The 13,926-nt window shown below is 44.1% G+C and overlaps 1 protein-coding gene across 1 annotated transcript in view; it reads left to right on the plus strand.

The window, feature by feature from the left end:
* Positions 1-13,926, plus strand: part of tdrd5 (tudor domain containing 5) — a gene marked incomplete at its 3' end in the record, with an annotated part of 87,801 nt that overhangs the window by 13,608 nt on the left and 60,267 nt on the right. The window contains exons 4-5 of the mRNA XM_084311523.1: positions 12,398-12,481; positions 12,986-13,042. Of these exons, the coding sequence (XP_084167649.1) occupies positions 12,398-12,481; positions 12,986-13,042 (141 nt within the window). The remainder of the gene's footprint in view (positions 1-12,397; positions 12,482-12,985; positions 13,043-13,926) is intronic.

Genomic DNA, 13,926 nt, shown 5'->3' on the forward strand with positions numbered 1-13,926 from the left:
TTTTCACCTGCGCAGCGCGATCTTTCAGCGTCAGGGGTCTGCGCTTTGGAGTGACGCCGCCCCCATCGCTTCCTGATTCTACTGCGCAGGCGCACCAACCGACCTGTAGGAGTCGCTGTCCACAACGTCCGATCCCCACCCATCAGTTTTCCCACCCTCTAATACTGCCAATTGTATTAGTACGGACGACCAGCCAAACTGAAAACAATGTGGAGAGCTGGGCTCGAACCCAGCGTCTCCAGCATTGATGGTGAGTGCCTTGCCCACTGCACCACCTAGCCGCCCTGCTGGTATATTTTTAACCGAAAACATGCTTCTGTACCGATCAGTATCGTATTTTACCGGACCTAAAGCATGCTTTTGGTAACGATCGCAGTTTTGAGTTAAAACAACCCCCCCTCCCCCTTGATGATTTTGTGAAGACACAGATGTATATGGTATATACCTTTTGATTTGGAAGTATTTGGAGTTTCAGGCGAGCAACCCGAACGATTTGGGCATAATGCATATAATGCGTCATATCTCGCGATCTATGAAAAAATACTGGATTATTTTGGAAAGGGGCGATGTTTAGCATGGAATAGCGCACAAACTACAGTATGTAGAAATTAACTGGTTAGTCAGTGTTTGACTATGAACAATGCCTGTCAAATGAGCCATACTATTGTCTCCATAGCTATAATACAGAACACACAACACTAATTAGGGGTGGAACGGTTCACAAAATCTACGGTTCAGTTCGTATTACGGTTTTGGGGTCACGGTTTTCGGTTCGGTTCGGTATACGTTGTTTTAGTTTTTTTTTAAATGAACTCCAAAAATACCATACATCAGCATAAGATATAAAAATATTCCAACTTTTCAGTTATTCTCAAGGACGTAGTCATGCAAAAACGGAAATAATGAGGCAGTTTGACATCAGGCACATTATTTTGACAGTGACTGTTAGAGCTAGGAGAGATTTATTTGGTAAAAAATAAAAGTTTACAGCGGTTTGCCTTAAATAATGTTTGGCACACAAAGACCGAACTGACTGAAAAATATAGGCTACATTTGTCAAAGTATTAACTTAGTGCAAACAAACAAAATAATTAAACCTTTCTATTTTTGTGGCCACATTATAGACAAAGGCCATCAACATAAAGTATGCATATGCTCAACCAGCACTAGACTTTCCTTTCTTTAAAATAAACACAAAAAAACAATGTCAACTATGTTTAAATTCCCCGATTGTCAGTTCTTAATGGAAAGATTAGTTTTCCGCTTGAAATTAAAGTGCAGTATTTGAAATACAATGAAAGGAATATGGCTGGATTTCTTATCAAAAAGGAAAAGTGGCACTGTTATTTAAAATAAATAAATCATGTGTACTATATATATTTACTTTTTAATTGCATGGAACATTATGAAGTATTCTCTTATGCCGCTTGTACCACTGCATGGTACCACTACCATGTGTACTCGCTTCTATTACTGTAGTTTTCCACTGCATGTAGTAAAGAGAGATACAGCCCCCTCCCCCCGTGATGTATTAGGTTTGAGTTTTGAGCGTCTTGGTAGCCGTATTTGAAGTGACGTCACACGAGGAAGTGAGAAGTCAACAGTCAACGCGGAATTGGAAGCTGGATGAGCCTAATGCGCCATGAAGCGATATATAGAAACTAACAGCCAATAAATGTGAAGTTATCTTTGAACCTCTGTTGTCAAACCTTGTCAATATACCCCCCCCCCCCCAAATGCATACCGTTTCACCCCTAGTGCTAATGAAATAGAGTAACATAGGTCTGAACTTGAGTTGTAGAAAAAGTTGTTACTCATGTTTTTCTGTAGTAGTTAGTAGTCCAGAAGTAGTATTTCAGAGAAAATTGGCTGAAAAAACACCCTGGGTCCATAGCCTGAAGTATTGTGTAGTACATGTCCAAATTTAATAAAAATCCGTAAAAGAAATTGTGATTTGAAGCGGTTTTGGTAAAAAGTGAGAAGAAGAAAAAAGAGCTCAAACGATTTTCTCATAGACAAGAATTATCTTCCTGTTTTGGCTCGTGACTTTTCACCTAGATCCCTGATTCGCTCATTCCCAGATGGGGTACCACTGGAAAGCCCTACTCATTGGTTACAACCCTGTCCAATAATCTTCGAGATCGCCAAATGATTGACATAGGGCTTTAATTCAATCTATATATTGAACATATGCACGCCCGAGCCGCTAGAGGTCGCCAAAGTGGCGCGTCGCGCTGGTGGGCAAGTCGTCCTCAAAAGGGCCTGTATAAGGGCCGTTGCGTGGTAAGAGGCTAGTATTCGGCAAGATTTTTTTTTATTTTTTATTTTTTTCTCAAGTAATGAAGCCATCCATATATATATATATATTATATATACAAAAATATAAACACAACCTCCAACCATCCAGAAATAGTGGTGGTTGATGTGGCCAAAATATCATATCGTATATATGATACTTCAACAATTCGATTAGATACTTCTTTAATGTCTGTTAGTACAGAAATGTGTTTTGTGTCAGAACATTGTGTCCTTGCAGTTTTGCCACTGGGGGCTACATGGGTGTCACACACAATATCTCACGGCTAAACTCACCTAGGCAGGTAACGAGGTCTGATGGTGAGCCACAAAGCTTCCATATCAGGTGAATATCCCCCCCTGTCAACACCACTGATCGTTATATATGTGCACATTTGAAATGATCCAACCTGTCAAAACTCAATGTCTGTCTTCTTTCTGAACTCTGCAATATATCTTTTTTTTATATCCACTTTTTCTCCTTATTTTTCTATTTTTCTCCCATCCCAATTTCGCCTCGCCAATCCTCCCTTCAATTCTCCCCTCCCCTGTCTCGAACGTTGCTAGACTATGCCTCCCACTGGTCGGCTGCAGTGAGGACCAAGCCTTGCATCACGTGTCCCCTCCGGTACACGAGGAGGCAGCCTGTCGCATCTTTTCACCTGAACAGCACGATCTCTCAGTGGCGAGGAGTAACGCGCGGGAGGCTCACGCTGCCCCCAATACTTCCTGATTCTGCTGTACAGGCGCACCAACAGACCTGTAGGAGTCACTGTCCACAACGTCCAATCCCCACCCACCGGCTTTCCCACCCCTAACACTTGCCAATTGTGTTAGTATGAACGACCAGCCAAGCCGGTAGCAACGCCGAGAGCTGGGCTCGAACCCAGCATCTCCTGCGTTAGTGGCGAGCGCCACTGCGCCACTTAGCCACCCTTGAACTCTGCAATCTTGATTTGAACGTTGAATTAGTTGTTTTCACTCAAAGTCTCATTCTATTCAACATGTTGGTGCCCAGAAAGCAGACAGAGGGGCGAATTCACAAAGGGATTGCACGGCTTTTTCTGACGCTATGCCGGCGCAAATAGCTCTGAAACACAGTTTGCTATTCACAAAGCAAGCGCAAAGGGTGAAATACAGTGGTAATTGCGTTGCCATCAGCATTCCGTCTCGGTGCGTCGGTGGTATTTGCGGGTATTTAAATGAGGTAAGATTTGATGAGAGATTTGGTGGTAACTAAGCGCATTTATAAAGGGGTGTCATTGCCAGCGTCTCAGGTGATCATGGCAGCAGTAATTGTTGCCAGGTGAAGGCATCCTAATGCCAGGCTTGAAAGAATATTTCTAAGGAGAATATCACTTTTTGATTTAAGCGAGACCAAAATCATCCGGAGACACAGGTTGCCAGCTCAAGCAATTCTTGATCTACTCGATGAAATCAATAATAATAGATTTATATAGCACACTTTAACACATTGGGTGCCAAAGACGAGTTAACTTGTTTTTGGCCGCCATGCGTTCAGCGACAAAGACGAGTAAACAAATTTTTTTAGATCCTTTTTTCTTTTATTCCATTTTTTTTATTCATTACAGGTTCACGGACCTTGTTACCATAGGAAATCATTCTGAGATTCCGAGAGTGCAATACCGGCCGCATCCTGCTAGGTGGCAGTATCGCCCACCCTTTGAAACCTTATTTCACACCGTGTGTTACATCTAAACCCCTCCGGGTGGAGAATTTTAGTCCAGGCAAGCCTAGCGGTTCACCCGATCACATTGGAACACGTCCAGGACACTCGATGCAGGTGTCGTGCCGGATTATGTCGGGGATCCGATGGACACTTGGAATATTCTACATCAATTCCACCTTGATCCTACAATGATTTCATATTGATCCAGTCGATCAACGTATGTAGTATTCAAAACGAATGCCGTTGAATGAATGAATGATTTTTATTTATACAGCACCCTTCACAGCACGAATGCACAGGGTGCTTTACACTACAGCTTAGTATATAAAAAACACAACAAAACAAAATCAGAAATAAATGACAACAACAGACCAGTTAAAAAAAACAGTGAAACCAGATAAAAAAAGTAGAATAAAATAATTTGGATAAAATCATGAGTCACTAATTAAAACAAAACTATAGGAACAGTGAGGACAAGAAAAAGTGCCTATGTGTGACCAAAGGCCTGTCTCAACAAATGTGTTTTTAGTTGTTTTTTAAAAGAGTTTTCAGAGGGGGCAGTTCGCAGGTCCAGGGGGAGGGCGGTCCAGAGCCTTGGTGCCGTCACCTCGAAGGCTCGATCACCCCTTGTTTTCAGCCTGGACCTGGGGACCACCAGGAGGTGCTGATCGGCAGATCTGAGTGAGCGGGTGTTGGCGTAGGGATGGATGAGTTCAGTGATGTAGATAGGGGCCTGACCGTGGAGTGCTCTGAAAGTGAAAGTGAGGACTTTGAAGTGAATTCTATAGTGTACCGGGAGCCAGTGCAGGGATGCCAGGATGGGAGTGATGTGACATGATTTTTTTGACCTTGTGAGCAGCCTGGCTGCAGCATTTTGGACCATTTGTAGTTTGTCTGCGACTCTGTGGATGATTTGGTGAGACAGGTGAAAAGTGAGTTGCAGTAGTCAAGCCTAGAGGAAATTAGGGCTGACCTTCGATTTTTTTTGGAATTCGAAGCTTCGGGGCCGAGATTCGATTTTAATTCGAAGCTTCGAAATTTAAAAAAAATTAAATAAAATATATTTTTTTAATTCTTTAAAAAAAAATGTTTTATGTTGTGGGACTTGTACAGCACTTTGTTCAACTTTGTCAGTGCTGTAAAGTTTAAACCTTTTTAAATCTTAGACAAACGAAACACTTTGCTTTCATGAAATATTGTAAGCCGTCATTTGAGGCTTTATAAAAGCAGCACAATGAACACAAATCTCTCAGTGCCGAGTCCGACCTCATCTTAAATAACAAACAGCATTGCTTGTTGTAGTTAACAAAGAGAGGCAGAGTTGATTTTGCAAAAAAATTATTTTATTTAATAATCGAATTTTATTTTCATATTCGAATCCCATGCCCATCGAACGAAGCTTCGAAGTATTTAAGACAGCCCTAGAGGAAATAAAAGCATGCACGGACAGTTCTAGTTCAGAGTGAGATATGATGGTGCGTAGTTTTGGTGCATCCGTATATAATACCTATTACCGTACTTTTCACACTATAAGCCGCACCTGACTATAAGCCGCAGCAGCTAAATTGAATGATGTGTACATATATAAGCCGCACTGGACTATAAGCCGCATGTGTTTTAATGTTTAATTACCATATGTAAGGAGTGGACCCTGCGGCTTAATTTGACTCAACACGGGAAACCTCACCCGGCCCGGACACGGAAAGGATTGACAGATTGATTGCTCTTTCTCGATTCTGTGAGTGGTGGTGCATGGCCGTTCTTATATTGAGCTTTAAAGCCCAACCTCTAGGTTAAACCCTACTGATCAATTATGGGTAGTTTACATCATTGGTATATAATTTCATTCTTTATTTTTTTCCATTTGACACCGGAAATGCCACTCTGAAAGAGTTAAAAAGGTCCACGCACGAATAACATGCACGCGCGAATCAAAAAAGCTTATCAAACGCCGACGTCACAACAGGTCAACAGGACAACAGGTGCATATTAATGAGCCGAATCTAAAAGCTTATCAGACGCTAGCACCTAGCACGGCCGTGACGTCACTTCAGGAAACGTATGCCTTATGTCCGTCCGGGTCATAGTACTAGATCAATGGTGGCTCACTCGGTGCATCACAGTTAGCCTATATCTCCGCCGTCCCTGCTACACGCAGTCGGGACCACTACACTCACTGACGTTAGCCTATAGCCCGCCGTCCCTGCGGGTGGTTCTCTCCTCTTTGTGTGCCCCCGTCCCCGCGGAGGAGCTTGTGGACTCGACGGCGGCGGCGGCCGCGGGGCGCCGGAGCCCGCAGCGCTAGTTAGCTCATAGCTATCGTGTAACACTAGCCTTTGCGGGCTCGGGCGCCCTGCGGCTGCCGCCGCCGTCGCGTCCATGGGCCCCCCCGGCAGGGCACCCGTGGGGACGGGTCGGGGTGTACAGAGAGGAGAGAACCATTTTGGGTCGGCCGTTCATGCCGGCCAGCGAGCCGGATGTCGGGATATGTTGTTAGCACAATAGCTACCAAGCTAAGCTATGTTATCTACTAACGTTATAAACACAATATGTGTACAACGACACAATGATTTACATTATTACAAATATGGTAACGTGGTTGTGGCTTTTACAAATAGTGGTTAGCTTTAGAGATGGATGGATGGCTATAATCACGGAGCAATAGTGAGGTGAAACAGATACATTTCCATTCGGCTAGTAGTAGCAAGCATATATCTATGGTAGCAAGGCTCTCGGCCTGCCACTAGCTGTGTGACTCTCAGCGCCCCCTGGTGAGCCCCCTGTTGTCCTGCACCTGTTGTGACGATTACACACGCACGTTATGAACAATTGATTAAAATATGCACGTGCGTGGTGATTGTGTTGGGCAGACAAAATGTTTGATAAAAACACTAAAACTGGGTCAATTTCAATACTTTTTTTCCCCCTTCTTCATGAAAGCCACTGTTGGCCTAGTCCACATTGTTTATTGAACAAAAATACAACGTGGAGGTTGACCTTTAAGTTCCCACCTCTACAGAGAATGACTCCCACATCTACAGAGAATGACTCCCATTGGAACACAATACTGTCGGACAAATAACAAGAATTAACTCATTTGTATTAAGTTTAGCAAATAAGGGAACAGGGCCCCGTTCCCCGTACCTGGATAACTGAGTTAGCCGGATAACTTTCGGTTAAGTCTGACTTAAGCCGGACTTTCCGGTTCCCCGTACCTGGATTGTCCAAATCACCATGACAACAGATCCAAAAGTTTGAGCCTGGTCGAAAGCAGGGTTTAAGTTCAAGTTAGCCGGATGAAGCACAGCCACGCCCCCGCAAAGAAAGTGACAGCGCGTTTCCTGAAATTATTCCCACAGTCTAGGATCTGCTTTATACCATTCTGAATTACGTTTTTGTGCTCCATTCTTCCAGAGGGGGCTTTTGAAATGTAAAATAGACCCAAAATGCTGATACTAAATTCACTTTGTCCTAAATAATGCACGTTATACCGTGGCGCTCGCTCGGTGCGATGTACACATTATGTGGTTATTTTAACAACGCGCAGCATTGCAAATGTGAATCCCGCGGGGATATTTTTAATGATTGAAACCTATCGCTCGTTTGGCTCTGATTCCTTTCATATTCTCCGCTGTGGATGTTTAATGGAGCGCCTGGATTGTGTTTCATTCAAGCATAAAATTGAAGTGTCTATGCGTGGATTGTGGATCTTGTCTCGTTCATTAATGTATAAACAATGAATTTATCCCATCTGGCACAGTGGCGCAGCGGTAGTGCTCAATCCTGCCAACCCAGCGACCGGTGTTCGAAACCCCGTGTTTCCAATATAATTTTTTGGAATATAATATTAATGATTATACGCCAAAGTAGCCTAGTTTCAAGTTAAAATATTATAAATCTACATGCATTGAGGATGTCATTCTTTATATAGCTCTCAACGTGCACCAAATTGAATTATTCCTACATCGCAAAAAGAAGGGAAAGACTAGGTTTCGAACCCCGGTCGTCTGCGTGAAAGTCAAAAGAAGAACCCGTTACACCACAGTGGAGATAAGTAAAAGATCGACCATACATCAATCAATGGGAAGAGAGCCGTATCGTTATTTTGTATAACAGTTTAACTAATTATTTTCGCTAGCAAGATCTCATTTGATTATTCAATCCAGCAGGCAAGTTTAAAGAAATATAATCTGATTGATTGAGGTAATGAGGGACTTAAAATTAGCCTATAGATAACGCATTTAACTTGTCGGCGAGGCGATTGAGCCGTACTGCAATATGTTAATAAAGTTTTAAATCAATTAATCAATCAATGCCGCTAGAGAATCAGGATCTCTGCTATCGATACGTGATGGCTTTTCAACTGGAGCGGCCGCGCGCACTTATCCTGGGTCTCAAGTCTGGCTTGAGTTAACGAGACTGAATCCACCTTCGAGGAACAGGAAAATCCCGGCTTCAAACATCGGGTTAACTGAATCTGGATAATGACATCTTGATCGACTTAGTTGAACCAGGTACGGGGAACGGGGCCCAGATAAATAACATTTCAACGCAGTAAAAAAAGCAATATTTTGATTTTCGGGTTTTGTCCACATATAAGCTGCACCGTTATATAAGCCGCAGGGTCGAAAAATGGGTGAAAAAGCTGCGGCTTATAGTCCGAAAAGTACGGTATATACCTTTGATTTGGAAATAGTAGCGTGTCCAGGCGAGAAACGCCAACGACTTTAGTCAAATTCACATAGCGCCCTATAACTTCAGGAATTAGCCCAGATCACTCCTAAACTATACAATATTCACCACGGGATAACGCGTGAACGTATACATGAAAAAATGATCTCTTTTTTGCATATTCGACGGGAGAAAGTGACTGTCAAATGACCATAGTATTGTCTCCATAGCTATAATAATTATAGAATATAGATATAGCTCTCCAAACATAGTGACGCACAGTGAAAATAGGCTATGGAAAGCTGGGGCATTCGCTACAGGGATAAGGGTAATGGCTGGCGCTGAAAGTGTTAAACTCAGTGAGATCTCAAGGTGCTTCACAGCAGAAAGAAAGAAACAAAAAAAAAGGTTTAAAACATTAAAATTAATAAATAAAAACTAAGGCTGTCAAAGTTAATGCGGTATTAACGCGTTATCGCCCGATTCTATTAACGCCACGTTTTTTTTTTACTCACGAATCACGATTAACTTTTAAGACATTTTTTTTTTTTTATTTTTTTTTTTTATTTTATTTTTTTACTAGACTTCACTCAGGTGTATTATTGATGCTCTCATTTATACTATGTTTGTTTCTAAAGTGTGTGTGTGTGTGTGAGTGTGTGTGAGATAGAGAGAGAGAGAGAGAGGGGGTGAGAGATGAGGAAGGGGCAAGAGAGAAAGAGAGCTGGGAGAGTGTGTGTGTGAGAGAGAGAGGGGGGGTGTGTGATTAATCAGCCCTTGTGTGGGTGAATGTAACAAAGTTCCTAACGTTTTCTTACCCCTATTATTTCATGCACACTTTATTCATTGTTTTAAATAATTATTTTCTTTTAAGTTATTTTGTGCATCACTCTGTTTTGAATTTGATGCAAATTTGCAATGCATGAGGGTCATCCTTTTGTGTTAAATGGCTGCATAAAGCAAGCATTTGTTGACTCATGTTGATAAGCGTATTAAAACTTGGAACTTGAAAAAGATCTGTTTAAGGTAGAGAAAAAAAAATTGATTAATTTGTGATTAATCGCGAGTTAACTATGGACAATCATGCGATTAATCGAGTTAAATATTTTAATCGATTGACAGCACAAAAACATAAGAATAAAAAAGGTTTAAAACATAAAAACATTTAAAATGAATAAAATAAAATAAAAACATAGAACATGGGAGCAGATTAAAAAACAGGCCCTAGTGGAAGGCAGAGTAAAATAACTGGGTTTTAAGGCAGCAAGGCAGACTGAGGCCTGATGGACCCGGCAGCTGATTCCACGGGCGCGGCCCCAGTGCAGAAAAAGCACGGTGCCCCATGGTTGACAGCCTGGTGCGTGGGATGGCGAGGAGGGTTTGGCTGCCAGACCTGAGTGACCTGGACGCAGGTTGAGGGGAGAGGAGGTCCTGGAGGTGGGTCAGACCTGAGTGACCTGAATGCAGGGTGAGGGGAGAGGAGGTCCTGGAGGTGGGTCAGACCTGAGTGACCTGGATGCAGGGTGAGGGGAGAGGAGGTCCTGGAGGTGGGTCAGACCTGGATGCAGGGTGAGGGGAGAGGAGGTCCTGGAGGTGGGTCAGACCTGAGTGACCTGAATGCAGGGTGAGGGGAGAGGAGGTCCTGGAGGTGGGTCAGACCTGAGTGACCTGAATGCAGGGTGAGGGGAGAGGAGGTCCTGGAGGTGGGTCAGACCTGAGTGACCTGGATGCAGGGTGAGGGGAGAGGAGGTCCTGGAGGTGGGTCAGGCCTGAGTGACCTGGATGCAGGGTGAGGGGAGAGGAGGTCCTGGAGGTGGGTCAGACCTGAGTGACCTGGACGCAGGTTGAGGGGAGAGGAGGTCCTGGAGGTGGGTCAGACCTGAGTGACCTGGATGCAGGGTGAGGGGAGAGGAGGTCCTGGAGGTGGGTCAGACCTGAGTGACCTGGATGCAGGGTGAGGGGAGAGGAGGTCCTGGAGGTGGGTCAGACCTGAGTGACCTGGATGCAGGGTGAGGGGAGAGGAGGTCCTGGAGGTGGGTCAGGCCTGAGTGACCTGAATGCAGGGTGAGGGGAGAGGAGGTCCTGGAGGTGGGTCAGGCCTGAGTGACCTGGATGCAGGGTGAGGGGAGAGGAGGTCCTGGAGGTGGGTCAGACCTGAGTGACCTGGATGCAGGGTGAGGGGAGAGGAGGTCCTGGAGGTGGGTCAGACCTGAGTGACCTGGATGCAGGGTGAGGGGAGAGGAGGTCCTGGAGGTGGGTCAGACCTGAGTGACCTGGATGCAGGGTGAGGGGAGAGGAGGTCCTGGAGGTGGGTCAGGCCTGAGTGACCTGAATGCAGGGTGAGGGGAGAGGAGGTCCTGGAGGTTGGTCAGACCTGGATGCAGGGTGAGGGGAGAGGAGGTCCTGGAGGTGGGTCAGGCCTGAGTGACCTGGATGCAGGGTGAGGGGAGAGGAGGTCCTGGAGGTGGGTCAGGCCTGAGTGACCTGGATGCAGGGTGAGGGGAGAGGAGGTCCTGGAGGTGGGTCAGACCTGAGTGACCTGGATGCAGGGTGAGGGGAGAGGAGGTCCTGGAGGTGGGTCAGGCCTGAGTGATTCATGGCCTTGTAGACCAGCAGGAGAACCTTGAAGCTGATCTGCTGGTTTATTGGCAGCCAGTAAGTAAGTAAGTAAAACTTTATTTGTACAGCGCCCTTCTCAGCACGAGTGCACAGAGTGCTTCACAGCATTTTAAAACATCAGTGAAAATACAAGAAATAAAACACGTGAAGAGAAGAAAAAACAAAAAAAAAATTGCTAAAACAACAGAATATTGTTTGTGTTTGGACCATTTCAACAACTTCAAGGTAAGTGGCCCGGATTTTATGGTAATATAGAATTGGCCTGAGTAAGTAGTATGAAATTACGGTCATACTGTCGCCCGAGGGATCTGAAGTATACGTTAATGTGCCCCGGCTGTGAGGCATAGCGTTACATAATATACAGCAGGAGACCAGCCATTAGGTACCGGTAAATGGACTTTCTTTCAGGAGCCAAATGCTGCTCTGCATTCACCCATATCCGAGCCCCTCTCGTGACTGTGACGCACGCCAACACGGTTTGGCCGAGTGAATCCACAGTCCCTGGCTCCCCCATAGGGAACCACCCTGTTTTAACTCTGAAGAACTGGTCCGACGCTAAACGTTTGTTATACAAGTATCGCAGAGACATTTCAAAGGTACTCGCAGTTGCACGAGGGTCTTGGACAGAGAAACGCAATGGTTTGAAAGCTTGGCGTTGCTAATAAACATTTAAAAAAATGATAAGCGTGTAAACATCACCGAGATGGCAGTGCGGCTCTGCAGATATACCCTACTCCTCATTGCGGCGTTCGGGGGAGAGCAGCCATACGTTCTTCGCTGTTTACACGTTTATAATTAAAAAATAATAAAGTTTATTAGCAACATCCAAGCTTTCAAACCATTGCGTTTCTCTGTCCAAGACCCTCGTAGCAACATGCGAGTACCTTTGAAATGTCTCTGCGATACTTGTATAACGAACGTTTGGCGTCGGCCCAGTTCTTCAGAGTTAAAATAGGGTGGTTTCCTATGGGGGAGCCAGGGACTTGGCCAAACGTTGTTGGCGTGCATCACGGTCACGACAGGGGCTACTACCCATATCCTAGCTTTGAAGCTGTGCACTAACTGGTAACTAGAGATGTATGCTTGTCTAATCATTTCTGCCCATCTCATTGGTCCTTCCAGCTAGAGGCGGAGCTTCGGCAGCGCATCCTGGAGAACAGCGATGGGGGAACCGTCAGCCCAGAGCTGAAGGCCAGGCTACGGCAGGTCAGACTGCACGCCCTTTAGGGGGCTTATTGTAAGATTACACAATTTACAATTTAGTCATTTAGCTGACACTTTTATCCAAAGTGACTTACAGATTGTGAACAGCATGTCACCAGGAGGTACATCTGTGGCAGCTAAGGGTCAGTGGCCTTGTTCATCAAATAATATCAAGCTTGAGTGTTACACTCTGAGTGCATAGTAGTATAGACATATTAGCAAGATGGCTAGTAGTATAAGAATAGTAGCATAGTATTAGGGTATATCATAGTAAAAAGACAGTAAGAGCTTTACATTTAAATTTAAAATGTGTTTGAAGTCAAGTTTTTTGTCGAAATGTGCTCACATTTTACAGTACATTTCAGATTATCTCCACTTAAGGTGTCTTGACTGGCGTCTCAACTGGACTCGACTGGGTGTCCTTTAGGCCAGCTCGTATCCTCGTAAAAGGCCTCTTCTTGACACATTATTCAGTGTGGTTCTGATTATGTCCATGACTCTTTTTAGGTCGTAGGTCAAAGACGTGAGGGATTATCGGTGCATGACCTCCCTGCAGAGTACAAGGTAGGAGATAACACTACGCTCCCTGGGTGCTCCTCTTCTCCTAGCATTATTTAACACGCACAATGTTTACAAAAAGCACGCACATCCAAACACATAAATACTGGGTGCTGGTCATATGAGAGTCCGCACACAAGATGATGCTTGTACAAACATTCACTGGTATTACTCACTGGTTCTGAAGAACAACAGAATGTTCGAAGCACCACGGTGGTAATGCCGTTAGTCTAGTCTAGTGTGTGGACTCTATTTCCCAAGCGACATCACGCCATAAATGAATGAATGAAGTATGAATGAATGTTACGTTTTTTTGTGTAGTAGTAAAGACCAGGGGAGGAAACTAACTTTTTGGCTTACCAGCCAACTGGCGAGTATCTGATTTTTTTTACCAGACAAACTGATTTTTTACCAGCCAAAAAAAATCGCTAATTGTGATAATTACTTCTTTGTATGTCTTCGTCTAAATTGATTTTCAATCATAGTAATAATCACACCGTGTCTCTACTCTTTAAAATATTTATTAGCATAAAACATTAATAACAGTCTCTACTCTTCACAATATTTGCATAACACATATTAACATGAAAGAGGGATCTATTCTGGACTGGGTTGGGCTGAACTGGGCAGTGAAAGATGCTGGGTTGGACTGGGTTGGGCAGTGAAAGAAAAAAACCGAAGTATGTTGTGAAGTGTATAGATAGATAGATGTGAAATGTATAGATGTAGCAGTACTGACTATCTGTATGTCGTGTATGTCATATGTTATGATGAATTGAAAATGGGGGACCCTGATGTAAACAAGACTAAAGTCTTTCTCTGGTCTGCATCCCCTTAACAATTGTGTGTATTGAGCCGTACTGTATTGTACCCATTCTGCAATCTGTTAA

The sequence above is a fragment of the Notolepis coatsorum genome (assembly GCF_963971535.1).
Source record: "Notolepis coatsorum genome assembly, chromosome: 3".
NCBI lineage: Eukaryota > Metazoa > Chordata > Actinopteri > Aulopiformes > Paralepididae > Notolepis > Notolepis coatsorum.